Source organism: Microcebus murinus, chromosome 30 (genome assembly GCF_040939455.1).
Source record: "Microcebus murinus isolate Inina chromosome 30, M.murinus_Inina_mat1.0, whole genome shotgun sequence".
Classification (NCBI taxonomy): Eukaryota; Metazoa; Chordata; class Mammalia; order Primates; family Cheirogaleidae; genus Microcebus; species Microcebus murinus.
The window spans coordinates 1,861,151-1,872,973 of record NC_134133.1 but is presented as its reverse complement, the minus strand read 5'-3'; the positions used below and the strand labels follow the sequence as shown (position 1 = coordinate 1,872,973).

At 47.6% G+C, this 11,823-nt stretch overlaps 1 protein-coding gene across 1 annotated transcript in view; it reads right to left on the bottom strand.

Annotated features, from left to right (window-relative positions):
- Positions 1-330: 330 nt before the first annotated feature.
- SUCLG2 (succinate-CoA ligase GDP-forming subunit beta) overlaps positions 331-11,823 on the bottom strand; it is a 246,723-nt gene continuing 235,230 nt past the window's right edge. Inside the window, exon 11 of the mRNA XM_075998800.1 lies at positions 331-1,413. Within this exon, the coding sequence (XP_075854915.1) occupies positions 1,298-1,413 (116 nt within the window). The 3' untranslated portion in view covers positions 331-1,297. The remainder of the gene's footprint in view (positions 1,414-11,823) is intronic.

Sequence of the window (11,823 nt, the reverse complement as noted above, 5' to 3'; positions counted from 1 at the left end):
GGAAGGCAGTGAATTTACGTGAAGGAACTTGGAATCGGATCCACAGGAAGTGGCCCTGGCTTTAAGCATTGTGCAAGCCCTGGAGACGCCATGCACACTCAGTCCACGCAACCTGCCCAGTTGCACACGGTGATCTTTAAAAGTTTTTAAATCCTACTTCTCAAAGTATGGGATCCACTGAACAAGCAGAACATTCAAGAACCCGGCCTGCTAAATGTCTTTGCCTCCAACAATCTTTCAAATTATCACGACTATAAGTGGCACAACCATAGTGAATGTGGGCCTTGTTTGAGGAATAAAATTGGCTAAAATGGGCAATACACACAGATCTTAGAGATTACAAAACAGAATTTTATTTAAATTTGTATACAGATATAAATGTATCAAAATTTAAACAAAAATCTAATTCGAATTTTTTTCCCACCACAAAAATGGACACTGTGATAAAAAGCCACGTTCTATTTAAATGCATTTTTCCATTTTTCCAGCACAAACTGGTAAATTCCAGGGGGTGGGGAGTGGTGTATAAGGGAGAGGAGAGGAGATGCTAATAGTCAATACAATTTGATCTTCACAGTGTTGTTTCACCCTGAAATGACTTAATTACAGAGGTTTCTGTTAGAATCAGCATCCTTCCCTTTTAACATTAAAATGGAAACTTCTCCTCCAAAATCACAAATAAGGCTTCTGGCATTTTAGCGTGAGGTAAGCAGTGCATCTGATATTAAGGCAAATGGTACGATACACGCATGGTATATTAGCGCAGACCTTCCACTGTAGAACACGCTGGAATTAGAACTTGTAAAAACTGCTGCAGTGTGTCATAGCTATTTGCTTGAATGTCTTAGCTGTGCCTTTCTGGTAGTTAATATGTTAAATGTCATCTTATCTGAATTTTTTTTTTTTTTTATGGCCTGTGATTTGTTCTATTGTATAGGATTAGATGTTCACCAAAATCTTTGAAGATGAACGAACCAGGGCCTGAGTTCAAATTCCGTACACACACACATTATTTAGCCACATTGACTATTCCTCAAGGTTGGCAAACACTGCCTACCGAGCCGTGATGGAAAAGTATGAGAACACAGGACATGATTTTTATATTTTCACTCTAAGTAAAATCAGATCTAGGCTGTCTAGATGTCTTAGTCAAGAAAATACAGATTTAAGATTTTTCAGACGGTGATTCTTGTTCATGCCTCCCCCTCTTTTCCCCCAGTGAGATAACCATTTCCTTTGGACCATCATTCCTTCTGGAGACGTGGACTTCCTCCCCCAGGGGACCAGGGTGAAGATGTCACTTCTTGGACACACTGTCCACAGCCTTCCTGGCTGCGTCCTCCAGGTCGACAGCAGAGGTGATGGGCAGCCCGCTGCTGCGGAGTATTCTCTGAGCCTCTTGGACGTTGGTTCCTAGAAGGTGGAATGACCAACAGTCACTGAATTTGCAACTGGAGGTAGCGCCCTGTGACCTTTTTTTTTTTTCCTGTACAACCTGAAATCATGGGAGGCCTGGGTCTCACCCGACACTAACGTGATATCATTGTGACACACACTCAGCCTTTTACGATCCAGATCTGGTGAGACAGACATACCCAGAAGACAAATTTATTTTCTTTCTTCTTTTCACTTCAGTTATCTGCCATTGTAAAAACGCTGCCTGTATTTTCTCTGGCAGTTAAAAAAAAAAAAAAATGGAAATGAGCTTCCTTTAAGATTATACTCAAAGAAAGATTAACCACCACCTGTTCGACTAGTTTGAAGGAGGGAAAAAATCTTCTGGAGTTTTCCATTCACGGAACAGTCTTGAGTATAAAATGGAAAGAAAATGCTTTGTGGAAAAAAACGAGCAAGAGAAAGGCATAGCAGGGTGTCGGGAAGGTGTGGAGCACAGTTGTTCCTCGACTTACCACGAGATCATGTCCTGATAAGCCAACCGCAAGTTGGAAATATCCTAAAAGTCGAAAATCCATTTCACATACCTAACCTGCTGAACCTACTGGACATCGCAGCTTAGCCTACCTCATCCTTGCCCAGAACGCTTACATGAGCCTATGGTTGTGCAAAACCATCTAACACAAAGCCGATTTTATAATGAAGTGTTGAATGTCTCGTGTAATTCATTGATGTTCTACTGCATCATACCATCGCAGAGTAGAAAAATCGTAAGCAGAGCCACTGTAAGTTGGGCACTGTCTAGAATAGAGTAGACAGTAGACTCCTCTGTCTATAGACTCTCACCAGGAAATGAATCAAATACACGTGCTAATAATCAATGTCACTGACAGGCAAGATTGTGGGATATTTCTCAAGCTACAGGCCAACTAGCAAAGATGAAAGCAAGGATGTGTGAGAGGGAAATAAACATTTTTTACTGATTAGAAAATAAACATTTTTTTTTTACTGATTTTTTACTTATTAGACTGGCTGATAATCCAGTCAAGTGGATTTAACGTGGTTTTGGCCCATGCCGGAACTCAACTGTCTTAAAGACCTCTTGGAAGGGAAGGGTCTGAGCTGTGAGCTGGTCTGAGATCTTTAGTGCTGAGAATGTGCCCCCCTGTGCCTACCAATCTGCTGCTTTGGAGACTCTGGCGGGATCCAACATGCCCATTTCTCTTCCTCCTTGCTCTATGCAATGGAAAGAGCCGGGCCTTAAAACTGAGCAATGCAGTCTCTGATGACATTTCGTGGTTGTTCCTGGTGGACTTGGGAGTATTTGCCAGCCAAGTCACCTCATCCAAAGTGTGCTTCAGGGACTTTTTAACACGCAAACAATTTTCTGCTTTTTTTTTTTTTTGAGACAGAGTCTCACTCTATTGCCCGGGCTAGAGTGAGTGCCGTGGCGTCAGCCTCGCTCACAGCAACCTCCAACTCCTGGGCTCAAGCGATCCTCCTGCCTCAGCCTCCTGAGTAGCTGGGACTACAGGCATGTGCCACCATGCCCGGCTAAATTTTTCTATATATTTCTAGTTGTCCAGCTAATTTCTTTCTTTTTTTTTTTTTTTTTTTTTTAGCAGAGATGGGGTCTCACTCTTGCTGAATCTGGTCTCAAACTCCTGAGCTCAAGGGATCCGCACGCCTGGGCCTCCCAGAGTGCTAAGATTACAGGTGTGAGCCACCGCGTCCACTGCTTTTCTACTTTTTAAGAGTCAATAGGCCAGGGCGGTGGCTCACGCCTGTAATCCTAGCTCTCTGGGAGTCCGAGGTGGGCGGATCATTTGAGGTCAGGAGTTCGAGACCAGCCTGAGCAAGAGCGAGACCCCATCGCTACTATAAATAGAAATTAATTGGCGAACTAATATATATATAGAAAAAATTAGCCAGGCATGGTGGCCCATGCCTGTAGTCCCAGCTACTTGGGAGGCTGAGGCAGGAGGATTGCTTGAGCCCAGGAGTTGGAGGTTGCAGTGAGATATGATGCACTCTAGCCTAGGCAACAAAGTGAGACTCTGTCTCAAAAAAAAAAAAAAAAAAAAAGAGTGAACAACCCTCTAGGAGACACGAGATAGAGTTTAAGCATCTAATCAATCAAATATCTTGTCTTGCAGTATTGCCTGTGCTTTTAACTAGTCAGCGAGACAGAGCCTATTTATAAACAAAGACCCTGAAACATAGGCCTTGGAGAACCTGCCTTACCACAAAGGGTGCAAAGAAGAGGTGCTTGGTCAGCACGGTTCACGTCAGAAGGCGAAGGCTGGGTTGAACGGGGACAGTTGGATGGAAAAGAAGTCGTGGCATGGATTCTCCTGGGCCCCTGGGCCCCCCAAAGCAGTGAAGGGGACCCGTGGCACTGTGCCTCCTCCGGCTTCAGGCTCACCCCCCCTGCTGCTGTGCACAGGAAGCTGAAGATTTCCTTGTGCAGCTTCGAATAAACCACTGGACTCCTCTGAGCCTCCACTTCTTTCTGTGCCTTGCTTCCGGCGAATAAGGGGAACACGGCAAAAGTGATGGGACATCACTTCTGATACTAGGTCGCAAAAGCCTGCAGCTTCTGCCTTGCTCCCTCTGGGTCTTCGTTTGCTCACTGTGATGGGGCAAGCGAGAAACCCACTTGGCCGCATCCTGCCAACAGCCAGGGGTGTGGCCTTGGACGTGAACCCTCCCCCAGCCCCAGGCTGCGATGTCTGCGGCGCTGGCTGACATCTTCCCTGCTGCCCCGTGGGACCCTGGGCGACAGGACAGAGCTCGGCCACACCCAGAATCCTGGCCACAGAAACCGTGAGATGATAAACGGTCCTTTTGTTAAGCTGCTAGATTTTGGGGCGATTTGTTGCACGCTGTGCTGCTATAACTAGCACAGACATAAAGATCTGCCATTGCACTAATACAGCCTTGGGCTGCATTTTGATTCCTTTGGTCAAGTTTTAGCCACGGCCCCAGAGGTTGAAAAGTGGGACAGGGGACCAGACAGTGGCAGGTGTTAGTTGCCAGGCTAAGGAATCCGGGCATTCATCTGCAGGCGCGGCTTTCGGGAGTAATGACAGAGTCTGGAGCAAAACAGTCTTTGGGCCAGAAGGGGAATGAAAGTTGAGCACGTGTAGATTGTCATCTTCCTCAACAGAGACGTGGATGCGTCTCTTTTCCCCTTCCTCTTTTCTCTTTTGAGCACCTGCTAATCTCAACACACGACCTCCAAGACCTCCAGACAGGTGCCGGAGCGGTGCCTGAGTGGTCTTCCTCCACCCCAGAGCCTCACTTCTGTGGGGTCCAGTTCTAACATAGTTCCCGCCTACTCTGAGAACTGTTTATTGCACCCCAATTCCTTTCCACGTTGCTTGGATGAAATGAGCTCTTAATCTTCTTCTTTTTTTTTTTTTTTTTTTTTTAATTCAGGTAACCTTTGCATTTCCTTGCAACCAAGCAAGTAGTCTAAATAATTCACACTTCCTTAATTAACATCCTCTTTGGCACCCAGCTTAGTGCCAGGAGAAAAAACTGACGTGGAAATTCACGGATGTCCAGACGTGCTGGGCCCTCTGTGCGTAGCCCTGCAGGGCCGACTCCCTCTCTGCGGGCTGGCGCCCCCGTGTTCACGAGGCCTCTGTTTAAATGACATTTCTTTGGGGATGCCTTCCATGTCACCGCCTCCCAACGTGCCCAAGCGCTTGTCGAAGGTGCTTTCAGAGCACTTGGACTTCCAGGATCCTAACACGGATTGTGCCCCACTGGGATGGCTTTTTTTTTGAGACAGAGTCTCGCTTTATTGCCCAGGCTAGAGTGAGTGCCGAGGCGTCAGCCTCGCTCACAGCAACCTCCAACTCCTGGGCTCAAGTGATCCTCCTGTCTCAGCCTCCCGAGTAGCTGGGACTACAGGCATGCGCCACCATGTCCGGCTAATTTTTTTCTATATATATATTAGTTGGCAAATTAATTTCTTTCTATTTATAGTAGAGACGGGGGTCTCGCTCTTGCTCAGGCTGGTTTCGAACTCCTGAGCTCAAACGATCCTCCTGCCTCGGCCTCCCAGAGAGCCAGGATTACAGGCGTGAGCCACCGCGCCCGGCCGGAATGGCTTCTGACGCCTTCCCTCGTCCCCACTAAACACGCGTGTCACTTTGTCAGGCTCGCTTGCCTTAGCATACCCCGTCACTGACATCCTGTGGGTGCGTCCCCACGCAGAAGGCGTGCTGGGTGAGGAGAGGGGTGGGCGGGCACTTTCTGAGTCACCTTGGTGTCCTTACACCCACAAGGTGTTTTTATAGGGCTGACACAAACCCCAGACTGCCCGTGGCACCATCACGAGAGATTCTTCCGAACCCTCTCCCAGTCCCCGAGGGGCTCTGCTAGTGGCCCCTTTCTTAGGAAGGGCCCTAGACGCAGCGGGCTGCGTCCACTGCCCCCGAGTGAGCCTGCCACTCCGGAGGCCCCACTGGAGGCTGACACCGGTGGGTAAGGCCAGGACAAAAAACAGGAGGGGGGGGGCAGTGGCCCCAGAAAAACACGGCCCTTCTCTCCTCCCAACCGATCCTTCGGGGCCGTGTCAAAATGCCTAACTGCTTCATAATTCCAGGATCCGCTAAAGTGAATTTTAATTATGCTTGCAGTTACATTTTAATTACAGCCTTAATTATTAAGCGTCCACCAGGCATGCTCAGAACCGAGCAGCTTTTGAAGGGGTTTCAAGTATAAAGCCCAGGCATAGGACTGCGATGAGACCCGGGTCGCATGTAGAGGTGCAGTGACCAGATGGAAGCCTGTCACGCTGGGGGTGGGGAGGAGAGGGAGGGAGAGAGAACAGAGACACGTGACGAGAGCCATGGGGAATGACCCAGAAAGGAACAGACACATGGAAAGAAAGAGACGGACACAGATGGGACAAACAGAGAGAGTAAAGGACAGTGACTTGCCAGGCAATTGCCCACGCGCCAGCCCTGCTCTGACCCTGCTCCACCTCTTCCGAGCACTCTACCTGGCTTCCCTGGCCCCCACCCCGGCTGTTCCTTTCCACCTGCTGCTTCCTCCTTCCTGTTGCAGGGAACAGCTGGAAGGGCAAGTGAGGACACGCAGAGATAAGGGGGTTATAAAGGAAGCCGGCAGCCAGCCAGGCCTAGTGGCGCATGCCTGTGGTCCCAGCTACCCGGGAGGCTGAGGCAGGAGGATCGCTGGAGCCCAGGAGTTCAAGACCAGCCTGAGCAACACAGCGAGACCCTGTTCCACACACATGCAAGCACAAAAGGACGACAGCAGCCACCAAACCCAGGCCATTAGAAAAGGGAAATAGAGGAAGCCTTGGAAATGACTGCCAGTTTGCCGGCTCCTTTTGTTAATGATTTTATCTCAGTATTTAAGGTTAGTTTCTTCTTGATTCACCAGGTGTCTGATGTCTATTCCCCACCCCTTTCCCTGCCTTTACTTCTAAACAGAAACTGTCGTAGCTGCTCTAAACTCTCACACGGATTAAGTGCTCTAAAGAGAGTGTTTATGTCTTTGCACAGAGCTAACAAAGTAAACGGATCTCTTTCCCACATTTAAATGGTGTCCCTGACATGTTCTAATATTTATTAAACGCTGCATTGCTTTTTTTTTTTTTTTTGAGACAGAGTCTCGCTTTGTCGCCCAGGCTGGAGTGAGTGCCGTGGAGTCAGCCTAGCTCACAGCAACCTCAAACTCCTGGCTCAAGGAATCCTCCTGCCTCAGCCTCCCAAGTAGCTGGGACTACAGGCATGCGCCACCATGCCCGGCTAATTTTAGATATATTAGTTGGCCAATTAATTTCTTTCTATTTATAATAGAGACGGGGTCTCGCTCTTGCTCAGGCTGGTTTTGAACTCCTGACCTTGAGCAATCCGCCCGCCTCGGCCTCCCAGAGAGCTAGGATGACAGGCGTGAGCCACTGCGCCTGGCCTGCATTGCTTTTTAATGAGGCTGCAGGGCAACACTTTCCAATAACCACCTGTACAGATAACTGATCAGCTCACCCTGGCGGAACCCCAGGCACTTCCTAATACCCTCTTGTCGAGAGCCACTCAGCTAAGTGGTTATCTACCCACTGCGGGCCTGGAAAATGGCAAAGCAAAGAGGAGTAAAGGGGAACGAGCTTCAAACGAAATCTTGCTCTACTGTTAGAGGATATCATTAAAAAAAAATAATAATAATAGTTACCAAAGTCTTCAAAGTTCTTGACCTCTTTGGCACGTGCTACCAGTGACATCCGGCCACTGGGTGGGGCAAGAGAGCTGCACACAGCGATGCAACGTTAATGCATCAGCATTTGTTCTTTGCTTTCATTATGCGCGTGAGAGAAGGCAGCCAGGAGTGGCCACACATGCCAAAGCTTTGCTCAAAAGGGAAGCTCTTCCCCCAACTCAGGCCAGCCTCCTATCGCAGGGCTGTGGGGAAAACCGTTTTCTAGACTGGAAGTATATAGAAACTGCCTTTTTAACACACTAACTGCCACAGCATAAAAAAAAAAACAAACAAAATTTTTTTTTTTTTTTTGAGACAGTCTCACTGTGTTGCCCAGGCTAGAGTGAGTGCCGTGGCGTCAGCCTCGCTCACAGCAACCTCAACCTCCTGGGCTCAAGCGATCCTTCTGTCTCAGCCTCCCGAGTAGCTGGGACTACAGGCATGAGCCACCATGCCCGGCTAACTTTTTCTATATATATTAGTTGGCCAATTAGTTTCTTTCTATTTATAGTAGAGACGGGGTCTCGCTCTTGCTCAGGCTGGTTTCGAACTCCCGACTTCGAGCAATCCGCCCGCCTCGGCCTCCCAGAGAGCTAGGATTACAGGCGTGAGCCACCGCGCCCGGCCCAAAACTCTTTTTTTCCTTGGGCCATGGCGTTTTATTACAAAAATAGAACAAAAACTTCAAAAACAAAACGATCCTTTCTAATTCGATGAAAAATGTGTTGTTTTTTTTTTATTGTTTTCCGTGCATGAGTTATATGCAACTTGAGAAATAGTTCACGTGGCTCGAGGTCAAGGGGCGCGTGAGTTACGTACCCTTCGAGAGGCCGCCCGGGCTCAAAACTAGCGTGAGTTAAATGCAACTCACCCGGCAGTTAATGCGTTAAAATTATTATGTCAATAGAAATTCGGGTTTTTTTTAATAAAGAACGTAATAAAGCACTTATTGAGTACATGTTAGTTACAATAAATGTTTGGTTAGATTCATGACTTTAGGAGTTCGCAAGTATTATGAAACTTAATCCTCAGAGCAAGGCTAAAGTGAGCATCGTTTTTATCCCTATTTTACAGATGAGGCAACTGAGGCACTGGAGTCTTAAGACCTGGCCCAACACCCCCCAGCAAGACAGAGGCTGAGCCAGGATTAGAACCCAGGATCCTCAGACCGCAAAGCCACGCAACCATGCAGCCGGCCTTTAAGTGCTAGGAAGAATCCTAGGCACCCTAGAGGATAAGACTCTTGATTAGAGGCTTTGCTAGAGAAAACTGTGGCCCAGAGATGCCGGAGCCTTTGCTTGGGCCAAACGATCCATTAAACTCTGCAGGTCTCGATCCCAGTCTAGTGTCCCCGGTCAGGGCTGGCAAGCTTGTGGCTTTTGGGCCACATCCAGTCTGCTGCCTCTTCATGTACCACCTGGCAGTAAAGACGAGTGCTTACATTTTTTAAATAGCTGGCAAAAAAAAAAAAAAAAAAATCAAGAAGGCTATTTTGTGTTACATGAAAATTACATGAAATTCAAATCCCGGCATCCATAAATAAAGTTCTCCTGGGATGTGGCCAAAACGATCCGCTTACAGAGCGGCAGCCCGGCTTGTGCTCTGCGATGGCAGCGCTGGGTTGCTGAGACGCAGACAGCACGGCCTAGAAAGTCTAGAACATTTCCGCCCCTGCGCTAAGTAGGGGAGGCTGCCCCACCCCAGGAAGAAGGGAGATCAGTGGAAATAAGCCAAATCCTATAAAGCGGCAGATTCCTCCCGGTATGTTCTGTCCCTGCTCTTGCACCTCTTCCCTTATTGTCCTTTCAAGTGGCAATCAGAGAAGGCCCCTTTTCCTGGTGACGTGCAAATCTAGGTAGTCTGCCGCCTTTCCTGTCTTGTTACCGTAATGGGCAATGGAACGCTTTGTTGGGAATCGAGGCCGGCCCCCGGGGGGTCAGCAGCCTCCTTGTGCGTGGCGACACGCACCAAACACCTAGCACCGGCCCGGCAGCAAGCAGGGTCTCCCCACCTGGTCTCCATCGAGTCGCCGACAGGAGTTGGGGTGATCACAAGGAGAGCTGGCATTTATTAAGCCAGGGGCGGTTCCGAGATTTAAAAACTCATCTGCTCCTTCCTACAGTCCCGTGACACTGCCATATATTTTTATTCCCATTTTGCAAACGAGGAAGCTGAGATTTTCCAACCTGGTTCTGTTCCCAAGAAGGTGAAACACCTGGGAAAGGTGTTGCAGTTTTGAGGCTTTCAATTTCTCTTCGGATGAGTGCCTTATTTAAATGCCTTGGATCTCTCATCTATTATAAAGATGAAAGATGGGCTGGGCGCGGTGGCTCACGCCTGTCATCCCAGCACTCTGGGAGGCCGACGAGGGCGGATTGCTTGAGGTCAGGAGTTCAAAACCAGCCTGAGCAAAAGTGAGACTCCGTCTCTATACTAAAAATAGAAAGAAATTAATTGACCAACTAAAAATATATAGAGAAAAAACTAGCCGGGCGTGGTGGTGCATGCCTGTAGTCCCAGCTACTCGGAGGCTGAGGCAGGAGGATTGCTTGAGCCCAGGAGTCTGAGGTTGCTGTGAGCGAGGCTGACACCACGGCACTCACTCTAGCCTGGGCAACAAAGCGAGACTCAGTCACACACACACAAAAAAAAAAAACCTGGAAAAACTCAAAGAGGCCACGGAGCGATGTCAGACACAGAGCCTCACCCTGCCACCTGCGGTCCCTTTCGGACCACGCCAGCCACCCTCTTCGCCATTCATTCTGGGTGTCCGCAGCAGACCCAGGGCTCCCCGCTCTGAATGAAAACTTTTGCAAAGCCAGTCGGCCACGGCCGATCTACTGAGGCTGCCCTTTTTGATGGAGACAGAGGCGTCTCTCGTCTGGGTCTCACTTCCTCGCGTCACTGAGGGCTGGCACAGTGGACGGCCACCAAGCGTGGGGACACAGCTGCTTCTGAACGCTCTGACGTTCACAGGTTTCTTCTTCCCCTTCGGTGGACCAAAGCATCACGTAGCAATGCTACTGCGTCTACGCTAAGGAAGAAACTCGACTTGCATTCCCCTCTGGCTAGGGCTGCAATCCTGTCAGTTTTCCAGGACAAAGGACAAAGGGGGTGCCCATCAAGAGGCGGTGCTGGTGCCTTGTCAACAAAAGACGCAGACTGCATCTACGTTACCAACAACTTCAGAGAGAGTTTAGGGAACATCAGAGAGATCAGTAAGGAAAAGAACGAAAGGGACGGGACTCATGTATTTTTAAAGGTGTTTTGCAAGAGAGGAAAAAAAAAATGTTTATATTGCAAAAACAAACCTTTTGGTATTGGGTGGAAAGATAAAACTGAGGCGATCTGGCTAAGAGAAATGGGATCCAAACTACAAATTATCTAGGCTTATTATTATTCTTTCTTTTTTTATGAGCTCAACATGGAACCGTAATGAACACCTAAGAGAAAAGCAAATTCCTCTTTAGGCATCTTGGAGGCACAGAAGTCTGCTGCACATGTAAATTCGACAGTAATAAGGAAAAATGAATTCTAAAAAAAAAAAAAAAAATTATCTTAAGATATTGGTGGTTCTGACACAGAACTGTAAAACCACCTGCAAGAAATTCAACTCTTTGGCTGAAACACTATGTATGCTGACTATACGAAGCTGTCAATAAATATACATTTCTCCACAGTATCATGGGTTGGGCTGAATTAGCCATCTAGGTAATTTTTGTGCCAAGTTTTAAAAGGAGGAAAAAAAACAAAACAAAACAAAACAAAACAAAAAACCTCATTCCAGACAATTTGTTCTTTATTCATCCCAGAAACAATTGTCTACAAAGGCTAAATTCCCCCCAAATATGTGGCTGTTCAATTCACCCAAGAGTCTTTTAAATAAAAATAATCCCCTGTCTCAGCTGGTGAGTTCTATTCTGATTAAGGCAAGTAAATACATGTAATTATAAAGTTACCATTTTCAAAGAGGAGAATAATCCTTTCCTTATCCACTGGTAAAACAGCTTGTAATTATTATACAGCTGAGAACAAAGATTTGTCCACAAAATCCCACTAAATCAAGCCTCGTTTGATTGATTAAAACTTTTTTCTCATCAGGATGTTTCTCATACATTGTGCGTGGGCAACAGAGCCTTTGAAAATGTGGGCTGCAAGTCAGTGAGATTTACGGAGGATCCCTGATCTCCCAAA